This window comes from Pelodiscus sinensis, chromosome 3, assembly GCF_049634645.1.
Source record: "Pelodiscus sinensis isolate JC-2024 chromosome 3, ASM4963464v1, whole genome shotgun sequence".
Lineage (NCBI taxonomy): Eukaryota > Metazoa > Chordata > Testudines > Trionychidae > Pelodiscus > Pelodiscus sinensis.
Window position 1 is genome coordinate 152,971,792 of NC_134713.1, and position 15,206 is coordinate 152,986,997.

At 44.1% G+C, this 15,206-nt stretch overlaps 1 protein-coding gene across 4 annotated transcripts in view; it reads right to left on the reverse strand.

Annotated features, from left to right (window-relative positions):
• Nucleotides 1-424: 424 nt before the first annotated feature.
• EPRS1 (glutamyl-prolyl-tRNA synthetase 1) overlaps nucleotides 425-15,206 on the reverse strand; it is a 64,924-nt gene continuing 50,142 nt past the window's right edge. For all 4 annotated transcript variants that reach the window (XM_075925213.1, XM_075925214.1, XM_075925215.1 and 1 more), the window contains 7 exons: nucleotides 13,353-13,508; nucleotides 13,042-13,239; nucleotides 7,619-7,792; nucleotides 6,733-6,893; nucleotides 4,993-5,071; nucleotides 2,113-2,177; nucleotides 425-803 (listed from right to left, as the gene is read on the reverse strand). In XM_075925213.1, the coding sequence (XP_075781328.1) occupies nucleotides 653-803; nucleotides 2,113-2,177; nucleotides 4,993-5,071; nucleotides 6,733-6,893; nucleotides 7,619-7,792; nucleotides 13,042-13,239; nucleotides 13,353-13,508 (984 nt within the window). In that variant the 3' untranslated portion in view covers nucleotides 425-652. The remainder of the gene's footprint in view (nucleotides 804-2,112; nucleotides 2,178-4,992; nucleotides 5,072-6,732; nucleotides 6,894-7,618; nucleotides 7,793-13,041; nucleotides 13,240-13,352; nucleotides 13,509-15,206) is intronic.

Below are 15,206 nucleotides of genomic sequence, written 5' to 3' on the forward strand. Positions count from 1 at the left end.
ATTAAAATAACAAAATAATGCAATTATCACCCTACCATTGCATTTTTAAAGCACTTTGCAAGGGTTAACATTCATTAACCCCTGCAATCCCAATGAGACAAGTAAACATCATCTCTAGTTTGACTGAGGAACAGTAATTAAGCATCTTGTTCAAAGCCAGACACCTGGTAAGTTAATGGTAACCCATAGTTTAGAATTCCTAGCTCCCAGTTATTTCTATATCACTTTTAATATGTGCCAACACTTGGTGCAGAATAGTTTAATCATTACCTTGGTTTAGTTACATCATCTACAACACTTTAGGTTTTCCCACAAAAAAACTATGATTTGTATATAAGAGAACATTCCTCCTCCCACACACAAACAAGGAGAAAGCAAGCAAAGAAAACCCAAATCTTTCACCAAACACAAACAGAACACCATATTATAGCTCACAATACATATTTATTATTAGAGATGTTTACAGAAAAGTCTGTGCATTACTGCTAGTCTAAGACTGACAACTGGGGGGGGGAAGGGGATATGCTTTCTTATGGCTTTGTTTTTCTGATTTATTTAAAAAGTGTCGAAACTGATAAGTTCTGGGGAGATTTCAGTCTTGTTAAAAAAAGTTGAGCTCAAAGATAAGGAACAAGGTGCTTTTACTCGTAATTTAGTAACTACGACCGAAGAGGGTGTAGAACTTGGCAGGGTTGTTGCCGCAGACACATTCTGCTCCATGCTGCAGCTCGCAGAGAGGCTTGAAGGGGATGCAGAGACTTTTTGCTCCCATAGATGGGGCACCAGGCTCAAGGTCTTGATCCCTGAAATAGAAACAAATTTAATATTCATGAATCCCAAGGGATTTACAAAAAAGAAATCTCATGCACAATGAGTACTTCATTAGGCTAGAAGCTCTGTGGCTAAGGAAGTAGCGCCCTGCTACTTAAGAGTGAGAATCCTATGCAGAGGGTCTCTGAAAAAATGAGATTCAGACTGAGGCTTGCAAGTCTCAAGTGGCTCTGTTTGCCAGAAGCTAGGTATGGGCAAGAGGGGATGGATCACCTGATGATTACCTGTTTTGTTCATTCCCTCTGAAGCACCGGGTGTTGGCTACTACCAAAGGACAGGACACTGGGTTAGATGGATCTCTGGTCTGACCCAGTATAGTCATTCTTACTTTCTAACCAATTAAGAGTTCATACAACAATACTTGGTCAGTCATTTTTCTGTGAGAATAATCACTAAATGTTTGTCATATTGTGTGGGATACACGGATACACACACACACACACACACACACACACACACACACACACAGCTTGACAAATGGCGGTGAAAATCGCTTGCCAGCCCTGTACTGCGCATGCGCAAGAGCCGCATTGCACATGTCGCGTGTGAACAGGGTGTGCGGCTGAAATCTACTCCCTTTGTTCTAGAACCCCTCCTAAACGATAAGAGCTAGCACCACCAAATTTGGTAGGCAGCTTCTCCTAACTTAAAGCAAGATAGATACAATATGAGAGTGTCCACTTGGGACAGAGGGGCACAGGGGAGAGCTATCCAGCCTTGTGTCCACTGGGGCAGCTGTGTCACCAAGGGAGTAGCCAGCAGGACTGGTGCTTCACCATCTTGCCTGCCAGCATACCAAGTAGCCCACCATGCCCCAAACATTTTCCCCCCTCCCAGGCACTGGCTCAGCACTGGGAGGGGAGGTGCAAGAGGAGAGAGAGAGAAAAGAGCCCCTAGTGGCCATGGCAGGAAGAGAAAAGGCCTGTGCTGAATGGTACCTCCCATCCTGAGCCCTTCCTCCACCCCTCACTCTTGCATACCCCTAGCCTCCTGCACTCCCAAGGGGCCCTAAGTACTGCACCCCCCACCGCCAGCCTCCTGCCCTGAAGGACCTGGGCCATGCCAGGTATATCTGCTAATCTAGTAATACAGTAAATGAAACCATGAATTCATATTACTGTGGCTCTTTTGGGTAAAGCCAATCAGTAATTTGTCTCCTGAACCTCTGATGTCTGACTCTTATTGCTCTAAGGAAACATTACTTTCATGTTGTTTTATACTCAAATACATTTAACTTTCAAACTGGGCAAGTGCTCTTCAATTCGACAGTAACACAGTTACCTGGCAGTAGTTTTCTTAATCCAGTCCTCGCACTCCATTTCTCCACAAAAAGGAATTTGCACAATCTTAAAAAAAAAAAAAAAAGGCAAAATATATATAGTGTAACACATTCTATTCTTTTACTTTGAGACACCCCCAAACCCTACCATTATACATCTAACACCTTAGACTTTAAAACCAGATTTCTGACAATATTCAGCACCTACAACAGGAATAATTTTCAGTGTAGCTCAGCGGGAATAGTTGAAGTGGAACAAAATCTGGCTGCACAATCATGCCTAAGGGAGAGCTGGAAAGTAGAAAGTTCGTCTGAAAGTCTGACTTTTGATAAAGCAGAATAGTTTACCTGCAGTCTAAAAGCTCTTGGAGGAGGGACTAGTAGATGTCTAATGCTAGTGCCTACTATTCTGTGCTTGTGTTAATTTTTGTAGCTTGCTAAATATGAGTTTTGTTTAAGTGCTGTTGAAGATCATTCATGCATCTTCATTAAATTTCCTATGTAATTATTATTTATTAGGGCACACAAGCAAAGAAATCCACATCTCAAAGATTTTATAATCTAAAAGGAATAAACATCCCAAACACAGGTAGGCATGGCATATGGGAAATTAGCTTGGGAAATCTTGTATGGTCAATGCAACATAGCAAGGTCTTAATTAAGAGATTATAAGAAGAGGCCTCCCATTAAAACGTATTACTTTCATATTTGTATTACTTGCTTTGTACAATTGTATACACAAATGGACACAAACATTCATGAGATGAAGTGCCTCAAACTTTTATTCTTTAGATCTAGTTACACAGATTATAACTTCAGAGATGGAACATTCTCTTTTCCAAATAAACTTTCACTACACTGTTTATTTTCCATATCAAAGTACAACTACTTTATAATGTTTTATTTACAAATTTGAAATTTATGACTAAGTACTAGCCCAGCTGCAGAACTTGCTAGGTTAGTCATTTCTCACAGTGCTCTCTGCCCAGATATCTTCATAGAAGTCATTGTGATTTGAGGCTCTGAGGTGGAAGTAAATGCAAGGAGATCCTAGAGAACCCTTAATCAATGACAATTTGCTTATAATACAGCTATATTTTATGTATTTGATTTAAACTGCATTTTTATTTTTTGCACCTTTTTTTCCTGAGCTTATTTTGTAACTAAGGCTATGACTACACTACAGTCTCTGTCATCAATTGCCTGAGTTTAGCCCGTTTTTTCATCTTTCTCCTTTATCCTATAGGCACTGGGGGAGATGGACATTTTTAAAAGCAAAAATTGATATTGCATCAATATATAGCAAAATCATTATGAATATTTGTGGGACAAATACAAAAAGGCTATTATAACTAGCATCAGGTAGGTTTTGCATAAGTGAAATGTAAGCGGGTTTTGGAAAGGATTTGCATATGTGAAATGTTACTTCAAAATCAGGAGGCTGAACACAAATCTATCATCCAAAATAACCTGACCTATATTTAGCTTCTGAAGTGATGGCAAAAATCAGATTTTTTAAAAAACACCATTATTTTGTGAAAAAACATCTCTCAGTCAAGGTCATGTCCCTATTTGCTGCATAGACAGAATCAGTCTCCTCTATGAAGAAAGTACAATCTAATTTAAGACAATGTGCAAATAAGCGTGTATGACAAATTACAGGAAAACAGAATAAATAGGAAGGGTGGATGGCAGTAACACACGAGTAAGTTTTTTCTTTTCTATTTAATATAAATCCCACTGGCCCAGTACCTACCTAACCCTGAAAGGACAGGTTCAGCAAGAGAGTGGGCATTAAGAAGTAGAGCCAACTTGGCACTCCACTTTTTAAATATTTTTTCTTTTATATTAGTAGGGTGCTGTGGCCCCTGCTTGCTACGCTTGCCAACCCCCTCTGGCCGCTTTTGCGGCTGGAGAGCCTGATGATGTCATTCTGTCACATGTTGGGAAAACCTTTTTTTCAATATATATAGAGATCTCTCAGTTAACAGTCTTGTATCAATAGGGATTCTTAGTCATTAACTAAATGACAAGAACATTTATTCAAATGATTTCACATGCTGCGGGATCTGAGTAATAGAAAACTTCAAGAGTGGGATCTCCTTAAATCAATCAATGGCAGTTCAAGATCCACCTCAGAGGAAGAACAAAAAAGATTTCTTAAACATTAAAAACATTAAAAACAGAGTCTTAATCTCTCCTCTAGATGTCACTTGCTCCATCAATTTTTTTTCATAAATTTGCTAATGCTCTTACCTGAGAATGTAATATAACTCAGTCTTATTACATTACCGATCTTAACTTCTTGATGCCCAGCACCAGTCAAGGCACTCAATAGTTTGAGGAAGTCAGAACAGCCAGTTCTCTTTGACATAAGTGGTAAGTACTTTGGACTCAGAATGTAATTATTTCTGAATTTATTTTACTATTTGTAGTGGAATAATTATAGCATCTTATCTTAATGTGAATAAAATATATTTGTATTAAGATCTGCTACAGTCATTTCCTGCTGAAAAAGCAGAACACTCATTTAAAATAAATGTTGCAGTTTGATAACAGGTATGTAAAGTTGCCTTCAGTGGTCTTGTCACCTCTCATGCCTGACTATAATGTTTTTAATATTAATACTGTAGAAAATGATACCAAAACTGTGCTTTAGTAGAGGAGATGGTAACCAATTACTGCTGTATTTGAGAAAGTTAGTTTGTTGCCAACTTCTAAGTGTAAAGTTTCGCATGTGAAAACAAGTTTGATTCAAATAGTAAATGCATTTATTTGGCTGTGAATGCATCTACTCCCTAGCAGGCCAATAATGGATAGGAAAATGTTTTAACAATGTTTAAAGACTGAATGTACTAACATCTGTGTAAGTATCTCCTTACCTTTCCTGACTCAAGTTCTTTTTGAAAGTCTTCCATAGTATTGGCCACCACCATAGAATTTTTTAGGTCTTCAAAAGCTCTAAGACAAGAAAAGAAGTGAAGATAGACATGTGTGTTACCAAGTTACCAAGAGAACCAACTGTGCCAAGTCATAGAACACCAAATTAGAAAAGAAAAAGCACAAAGATGGTAGAATCTTCCTAATCATGACTTTTGTTCTCAACAGAAGACATTCTGATGAATTAAAGATACCTTTATTTACAGGTTGCTGCAATACCATCACATTATTAGACATGCCCAGATTGGTTGGAAGATAGTACTACTATTTGTATTGCAACAGAACTGAGGTTACCATCTCAGTGAGTACAGCAAGGACAGCTGAAATATGCTCAGCCTGGACAGCTGGTGTGGAAAAAACAAAATATTAGCCAACAGGCAAGGAAACATACCACAGAATCATAGGCCTGCAAGGGACCTCAAAAGGTTATCTAGTACAGTTCCCTGCACTCACGAAGGACTAAATTTTATCAAGACCGTCCCTGACAGGCATTTGAAGATTTTTCAAAGAGCAAAACAGACAAATGATGGAGATTCTACAACCTCCCTAGGCAATTTATTCCAGTGCTTATGTAACCAGACAGTAAGTTTTTCCTTATGTCCAGCCTAAACCTACCTTGCTGAAATGTAAGCCCATTGCTTCTTGTCCTAACCTCAGAGATTAAGAACAATTTTTCTCCCTCCTCCTTGTAACAACCTTTTATGTACTTGAAAATGTACAGTCTTGTATCTTGATATGGAGGGACTAAAAACTCTAGTGGAACTGGTAAGAGATGAAGTCACAGAAAAGCTAATCACAACCACCGGGTCATCTCAGAGATGCCCCATTAAGTTGATTTCCTTGTTAAGACAGCTGTAATTGAGGGGAGGGTACTGTAATAATGCATGAAAGCTAAACCTAACTATAGTAGTAATCAAATCTCATTTACCTCTTTTGGTTAGATAGTTTCGTGACATTTAAATTTCTTAGTCAATTGATACTCCAAAGATAGACAGGTTTATATCAAATATGACCTTATAATGTCTTTGAATTGGAAAACCACACCTGCCTTTACCAGGTTTACAACTCTGTACCTCTCACATACCCAGGCCTCAAAAATATGAAAATTGTATTCGTATGTATCACCTTGTTGCACAGATTTGCCATACATAATAGCTACAATAAGATTTCCAAACGAGTGAATAGCAACACGTTCCAAAGTGAAATTCAACAGGATGTAGGTGCCTATCAGTCTTTTGAAAGGGGAACTGGATGCTTTTGAAAATGTTATCATAGAGCTACACGTAAGCACCAACATCATCATAAAATTCTGCGATTAAGAGATTCTAAAAACCTTCCAGTACTACACCCGTGCATAGCGCCCCACATCAGAAAAATATTGGAGGCTTATGTTTAGATGTCAGTACCATATGAATACTGGATTAATCATAACTTGAAGATCTGAACTTGCATGAATTTTCATATGTTGACCACCCATTTCACAGAACATTTGGGAAAGTTTTTGTGACTGACTCAGAATGAGCTTCTCAGACTGAAAAATGAAATAGCACAGAGAAGACTTGTCTATGGTTAGGGTTGACTTTCCTCCATAGGTAAATCTAATTGAGAAAAAAATCTCTTCTACAGTTAAATTAAGTTGCATCTGTCTCAGATGCCATATGATTTATTCCTTTTAGACTAACCTATTGTAAAGGTTAGCATGGATTTCCTCCAAAATGTGTGTCAGTTTATCCTCTGCCTCGTGTTCAGCAAATGTCATCTTCTCTCCTGTGTCTCTTCTGACAGCTACAAACTGACAGTTCTTCATATCGCGTGGTCCCACTTCAAGCCTAATAGGAACACCCTATAAGCAAAAATAATGCAATACTTAGTTAATGAAAACTGCAGAACTAGTCAGATCTTTTGAAAAGAGTACAGTTTCATCTACTAAGATGCTTTTTTCCGTATGGATTCACGTTACACAATTTTTATTTCTCTTTGTCTCACTCAGATGATTAATCAGATAATTGTTTTGCTGCCTTACTACTTGAAACATTCAGGATTGGGGCAAGCCTAAAACTATTAATTCTCAATTATACCTTTGTAATTTCTACTGCCTAGTTTTTATTATCTTGAATTATACCAATTTTATATTCCTCTGATGGTGTTTGAAACAGAAATAGTTTTCTTTGGTTTGGATGATTCTTTCCAGATGACACTATACATGTAAATAATACATGGCTACCTACAGAGAGTTCAATGGAAAAGCTGCCCAATCTTTTGCACATCTCTTGGACGTAAAATATTTATTTAGAAACTGTGCTAAACACATAAATGTGTTCTAAAATTGAAGACATCTCTTGTCCAAGGTAGTTATTTTTTCTAGATGAGAATCTGCTGTCTTAGAACTGCCTTTTTTCTTCAATTAAGCTTTTATGAAATTTCAAAACACACGTCACCAATAGTTATATCAATTCATGCTAAATCAACAACTGACTATTTTTACTAGACTAGAGAGAAAATAATGACCTGTAGAGACTACAAAATAGTCCACGTGAACGTACATTAAGGTGCACTGAAAAGACTTACCTTAAGCTCCCAGTGATTGAACTTCCAACCAGGTGAGTAGTTGTCTCTTAAGTCAGCACGCGCACGGACATTGACTTGGAGCAGCCTTTTAAGATATTCATTACATTTCTTCATCAGTGCCTCTTTGTCCACTTCAGAAAGTGTATTTGTGATGCCACAAGGAATTACCACCACCTGTGACATGATGCAAGTAAAAAGAAAAAAATATAGTAATGGAAAAAGTTGTTCCCAATTACTGGAACGTACCATACCAAAAAGAATATAAAAGAACGGTTACTTACCAGTAACTGTTGTTCTTCGAGATGTGTTGCTCATGTCCATTCGAAGTAGGTGTGCGCGCCATGTGCACCACGTCTTCCGGAGCGTTTTCCCTAGCGGTACCCGTAGCACCGGCGGGGCGCCCCCTGGAGTGGCGCCGCCATGGCGGGGCATAAGTACCCCAGCCTCGGTAGGAATGCTTCGCAGTCCCTCCTCACCACCCACAGTTCCCGGACGTTGATGTGCAGGGACCGTTCAGAAGGGGACCAGAGGCCCTGAGTTCTGTGGCACCCTAGGTGTGCACCCCATCCCAGGTCGGACGCATCGGTGACTAGCGTCAGTGAGGGGGGAGGAGCGTTGAAGGGAACCCACTGCGCACCATGGATTCCTGGGTCCACCAGAGTAGGGAGTCCAGAATGTCCGGGGGCACTGATACTATGGAGTCCCATAGACCCTTGGACTGGCAGAAAGCCTTCGCCAACCACGCCTGGAGAGGTCTCATCCTCATCCTTGCATGTCGCACCGTGTAAGTGCATGCCACCATATGTCCCAGGAGCCTGGAGCAGACCCGAGGGGTCGTGATGGGGAACCGGGTTAGTTCTGAAATCAGCTCCACTATGGAGAGGAACCTGCTGTGGGGCAGGAACGCTCTTGCCACCTTCGCATCGAGGAGGGCTCCCACAAACTCTATGCTCTGGGAGGGGGTCAGGGATGACTTCTCGACATTTATCATGAGCCCTAACCTTAGGAAGAGAGCTCTTATGAGTGATACGTGAGCTTCTACCTGCTCGTACAAGCGACCTCGGATTAACCAATCGTCGAGGTACGGGAAGACGTGTACCCCTCGATTGCACAGAAAGGCGGCAACCACAGCCATACATTTTGTGAATACCCTTGGTGCAGTACATAACCCAAAGGGGAGTACCGTGAACTGAAAATGATAACGGCCCACCATAAACCAGAGGAACCTCCTGTGACCGGGCCTGATAGCCACATGGAGGTAGGCGTCCCTTAGATCGAGAGTCGCGTACCAGTCGCCCATTTGTAGCACTGGGATGACCGAGGCTAAAGTCACCATTCTGAACTTGTATTTTACCACCGCCTTGTCTAAGTATCGGAGGTCCAGGATAGGCCGAACTCCCCCCTTTGGTTTTGGGACAACAAAATAACGGGAGTAAAACCCCTTGCCCCGCAGATGCGGGGGAACCCTTTCTATTGCTCCTTTTTCGAGGAGTGCCCCCACTTCTTGAAATAGGATGTGTTCGTGAGGGGTGTCCCTTATTAGGGACAGGGTAGGGGGTTTTGAAGGCGGTGGGCCCAGGAACGGGATAGAATAGCCCGTACGTACAATGTTCAGGACCCATGCATTCTATGTTATTCGGGCCCATGCCTGGGCAAAACGGGAAAGCCGGGCCCCAAACGGGGGGCCAGGGTGGCTGACTGGTACGGGACTCTCGAACACCCTGTCAAAATTGAGGCTTGCCCTGATTGGAAGGGCCGTGGGGGCCTGCCCTCTGGGAATCTGACCTGGGGCGACGACGTCAATCCCTAGGCCCTTGAGGGCGTGCTGCCGCCCCGGCACCTCCACCGGAGGCCCGGGAGTGGCGCCTCCAGAAATCCCCACAGGGGACCTGGGGCTGCGCTCTACCCTGCTGCCTATACGGCAGTTGTCGCCGCTGCGTGGCTGGCGTATGTATGCCTAAGGACTTCAAAGTTGACCTAGTGTCCTTTAGGGTATGGAGCCTGGAGTCTGTGTGCTCCGAAAACAAGGCCTTCCCTTCAAAGGGCAAGTCCTGTATGGTATGCTGTACGTCCGAGGGAATCCCCGAGACGTGGAGCCACGCTCCACAGCGCATAACGACACCCGTCGCCATGGTGTGGGCTGCCGAGTCCACGGTGTCCAAAGCCGCTTGGAGGACAGTTTGAGTAATGACTTTACCCTCGGAGGCCATAGCTGCAAACTCCTGGCGGTCCTCCATCGGGAGTCGGTCCCTAAATTTTTCGACCGCCTGCCAGGTGTTGAAAGCATACCTGCTCAGCATCGCCTGTTGGTTTGCGATACGGAGCTGCAGAGCACCCATAGCATAGACCTTGTGGCCCAATAGGTCCAGCTTCTTAGGCTCCCTTGCCTTCGGCGAAGGCCCGGGCTGGGGAAGCCTTTCTTTTTAGGCCGCAGCCTGTACGACCGATGATCCCGGGATGGGCTGGGAGTCAAGAAATTCGTGACCCGACTGCGGGACGAAATAACGCCTTTCTACCCCTTTTTGGGTAAGAGTCAGAGTTGCTGGCGTTTGCCACAGGGCATTAGTAATTTTTGAAACCATTTTATTGAGCGGTGGAGCGAAGCGCGCAGGGGTGTCCTCAGTGAGGATGTCTACCATTGGATCAGTATCCTCAATTATGGGCTCAACCGGGACAGCCAGGTAGGAAGCCATGCGCCGCAGAGGTCCTGATGTGCTCTGGCACCCATTGATGGTAGCCCGGGCGCTGGTCTGCCAGTGCCTCATCGGGGCAGGATGACAACGACGACTCCTGAATCAACAGGGGAGGGGTCGTGACCAACTGCGGAGCCGGTTGGACGGTTTGAGCTTCCGGAGGGCCTGTCTCCGGTACCAGTGGCTGTGGTGCCACAGGATCTTGTTGCGGCACTAAAAGGGGGGAGGAGGGCACCCTAGACAGGGACGCAGAGGGGTGGGAACGGTGCCCCGAAGCCTCCGATCCCATAGATAGTGGTGGTTGTCCCTGCCACTGATGATAGGCTCAGGGAGTCCAAAAAGGCCACTGCGGATGAGGGGGCCACATCTGCTGGTTGTGGTCCCTCCGGTGCCTGGATCTGGACCTGGACCTGTGGGTCGAGGAAGCTCCCGAAGACCCTGACCGCACTGACACCGCGTCCGAATCCGAGGAGTAATCAGACTCAGGCCAAAGGGGGGGGGGGGGGGGGCGACGAGGACTGCGGTGCAAACTTGGCCATCGACTCCGGCTTGCCCGCGTGGGCGCGGCGATGACGTGCCGTCTGAGGTACTGGGGGACCCATGCCCGGTGCCGTAAGGGCCGCTGATAACTGTGGCACCGGGAGACCCAGACCCGATGACTGCTTCAGCGGAGTTCGCTGCAGCAGTCAAGTGTGGCGCCAGGGTGCCCAGGTCCGGTGCCGGCTGCCCCATCAAACTGCAGCACGGGGGTACCCAAGCCTGGTGCCGTTTGCGACATCATTTGTGGCACCGAGGTGCTCAGGCTCGGTGCCGGCTGCACTGTTTGTGGCACCGGGGTGCCTAGGCCCGGTGCCGAGTGCATCGCCAGTAACTGCGGCACCGAGGTGCTCAGGCTCGGTGTCGGTTGCGATGCCTGGAGTTGCGGCACCGGGGTGCCTAGGCCCGGTGCCAGGTGCGTCGCATGCAGCTGCAGCACCGGGGTGCCTAGGCCCGGTGCCGGCTGCGCTGACTGAAGCTGCAGCACTGGGGTGCTCAGGCCCGGTGCCGATTGTGTGGCCAGCAGGTACGGCACCAAGGTGCTCAGGCTCGTGCCGGACTGAGACGTGCCCGACTGAGATGGTACCGGGGTGCCTAGGCCCGGTACCAGGGTAGACCACTGGGTCGATGCCGGTGCCGATGACGGCACGGAGACTGATGCAGACTCCTGGAAGGCCACATGGCCATGAGGGCATGGCACCGGTACGGCCAAGTGATGCTCTGGCAACTTGGAGAGCAACGACCTGCCATGGCTCGACATTTCCTGAGAATGACGATTCGGCGTCGTGAAGGGTGCCGTAGTAGTAGTGGGAGCCGACCCCACCGGGGTTGGTCCCGAAGCATAAGCCACTGTAGCATGCCGACCCTGGCCATGCATGGGCGACGGCGGTGCCCTCCGAGCTTGCACTAGGGGCGACCTCGACCCGTCCGAGGCAACCGACGATGGCGGGGAGGTTGTAAGACTTATTAGGTCCTGCGCCGCTTCAAAGGTGTCCAGTGTAGACGGGCGATGAGAGGGCAGGCGACCAGGGCTCACTAGACCCCCTAGGTGCTGACGGTGCACCGGAGGGGAAACACGCACGGATGAACTGCCAGTGCGGTGTCCAGCCGACGTCGACTTCTTAGACGGAGACCTGCCCCGGGACTACTTCACCTTCTTAGATGGTGGAGAGTGAGACCGGTGCCGGGATCTTGACGTCTATGCCCGGTGCCGGTGTGTGGCCTCGTGCGTGGAGGCCAGTGCGCTGTGCACCAAGGCTGGTCCGGCGGTGCCGGTTGAAGCGCCGTCTCCATGAGGAGAAGCTTCAAGCAGGAAACTCTTTCTTTCCTTATACGAGGCTTGAAAGACTTGCAGATTTTGCAGGCAATTGCCAAATGAGCCTCACCCAGACACTTAAGGCAGCTGTCGTGTGGGTAGCCCCTGGGCATAAGCTTCCCGCAGTCAGTGCACGCCTTGAAGCCTTGCGGCCCTGGCATTCCTTACCCCCAAGGGGGGAAGGAACAAAAAACCTAACTGTCTAACTACACAACTATTTACAATGTGAGAAACGGGAACCAACAACGAACGAACGAACGAGAGAGAGAGAGAGAGACGCTCCAACGACCGACACGGCGGTAAGAAGGAACTGAGGTGGGGCAGCGCCGGCAGGGGTACTTATGCCCCGCCATGGCGGCACCACTCCAGGGGGCACCCTGCCGGCGCTACGGGTACCGGTAGGGAAAACGCTCCGGAAGACGTGGTGCACGTGGTGCGCACACCTACTTCGAATGGACATGAGCAACCACTCGAAGAAGAAACCTAAAAGTGTTGAGTTTAAGGATGTGGAAAGTTTAAGGGAAAAAGTGTGGTAGTACTAAATCCAGTTAATGTCTTTCAAAACCTCATTTAAGAAAATTTTCGCCAAGTATTACAAAATCTAATTTTGGGTAGATAGGGCATTTGGAGGATATAGTTTGTCTGTCACAGGTGATATAATTCAATAAGAACCAACTTGAGAATTCTCACTGACTATATAAAAAATGCTCTACAAGCAAGCATTGTTTTCAGTACCCCTATATTAAAATGTTTTTCCTTCATCAAGCACCCAAAAGGAAATATTCATTTAATCCTAGTGCAAAACAGGAAAAGAAAAAAAGTGTGAGGTAATTTGACTATGGTCAAGTTATGCCATGTGAACCAATTGTTTTACACACCTGAACACAAGCTACCCTAGGTGGTAGAACCAAGCCCATATTATCGCCATGGATCAATGTCATTACACCAATGGTCCGAGTTGAAATGCCCCAGGAGTTTTGATATGCAAACTGTTTTTCTCCTGGTATCTTGGGATCTTCAAACACAATCTCAAACATTTTTGAAAAATTCTGCCCCAAATGGTGCGATGTTGCTCCCTGAAACACACACACAAAAGTCTCTGTTCAACAGACATTTACACAGACTGCTAAGAATGGTAGTAACATTCTTTGCTTTCAGAAATAGTGAAAAAAACACAATACATATATACCTGGATAGCTCTTCCACTGGCAGATACAAATGCTTCCACAGTGGTTGTATAGTCTCCACCTGCAAACTTCTCTTTTTCAGTTTTTCTTCCTTTCACAACAGGTATTGCCAGGAGGTCCTCATACACCCGAGCATACAGGTCAAGAATCTGCAATACCTATGGTTAAAATCTTAAAGTTACTTCAGTGATTTGGATTTACTGAGTTATTCTTTTAAGTCCAAAATATTGCAGAATGTTGTGACTGGCCTACAATTGCATAAAAATATTAAAATCCTACATCTTCAAACCAAACTAGAGAGCAATTATATTTTTTAAATCATTTTGAAGTTTTGCAAATGTTTTCTGTAATACAAATATTTAAGCCTAGAAACCATTAGATAAAACAAACAGGGTCATTACTCTCTCACTTATGAATCATCTAAATGTCAGTTAGATACCATTTAAGAGTGTGTGCAAAACAGAAATCCAAACCAGGATTCAAATCTTTTGCTATATTTGAAGATATGCCATGTCATCCCTAAAAGTGCAGCACTACCTCTTTGAACATGCAATGTATTTTGAAGATTGAAAAGTGAATCTATTAATTAGTTTAGGGGTTATAAATTGGTCCTTTACAAAACAGTACATGAAAAAGAGTGACACAGAATGCTCACACTTCACAGATCCTTCATATTTTCCAGGTAGTTATCGTGTGCATGACCTCTCAAGAAGTTTTAAACTTGAACAAAAAAATAAATTTGTACAGGCCAGCAAGGATTGATTTTAAAATCGACCATTTTAATCATGGCTTAAATCATCAAGCAGGAAATGTGAATTAAAATAATCAATTTTAGTTATTTTGGGTTTGTATTTTTTTAGTTACTTTTCTAAAGGTGGATAACCATTAAAACATACTGATTTACAACTATATATAGCATTCATACTACATTTTATACCATTTTTTGCTAACCAGGCGCATACAGTATAAAATATATATTAAAGAAATTACATTACCCAACTTTGTACTAGATTAATTTTGTCGTTTGTGTCAAAGTCAATTTGAGTGGAAATTCAAAGTTGATTAAAAATGTGCTAAACAGCATTTAAAGGTTTTTTTATTAAATAAAGTTACCTTAAATTTGCTGGATAAGAAAGTTTATCAATGGATAACTGATTAAAACAAAGAAAGATATTATCTATATTTAGTGACATGAATTTATTGTTTCTGGTCACCAAGTCCTTCAAGATTCTGTAGCTAGTAGATCCAAGTCTCACATTGCCTAATTTTTATGCACAGAACTTTGAAAGAACAAACCCTTGAACTGAACAGTTGAAGCTACTGCTTTTGAAAGCTGGTTTAGTGCTTAGCCAGTAAATTTCTACTAGCTTAATTTATATTAAAACTGATTAAAATACAGTAGAACTTCAGAGTGAAGAACATCTTGGGAATGGAAGTTGTTCATAATTCTGAAATGCTTGTAACTGAACATAACATTACAGTTGTTGTTTCTAAAGTTTACAATTGAACATTGGCTTAATACAGCTTTGAAAAGTTACCATACTATGGATGTTCAGAAATGGGTAATTGGATAATAATGTAGTCGATACAATTTGTATTGACTACACAATTAGTTGATAAGGGAAGATGCTCTTTTCTGGCTGATACGAGGTACAGAAACTACCCTCACTGCAGCTCTGCAGTTTATATGTAGTAGGAGCCGGGTACACAGGCAGCCCAACTCTTACAACATTTAAAAACTGCAGACACACAGCAGAAATAGCTCCTGGAGCCAGCACGAGCCAGGACTTCTCTGCAACTCTGCATTTTAAATGTAGTAAAATGCAGAGCCACAGCCAGGGTAGCTTCCAGATCTG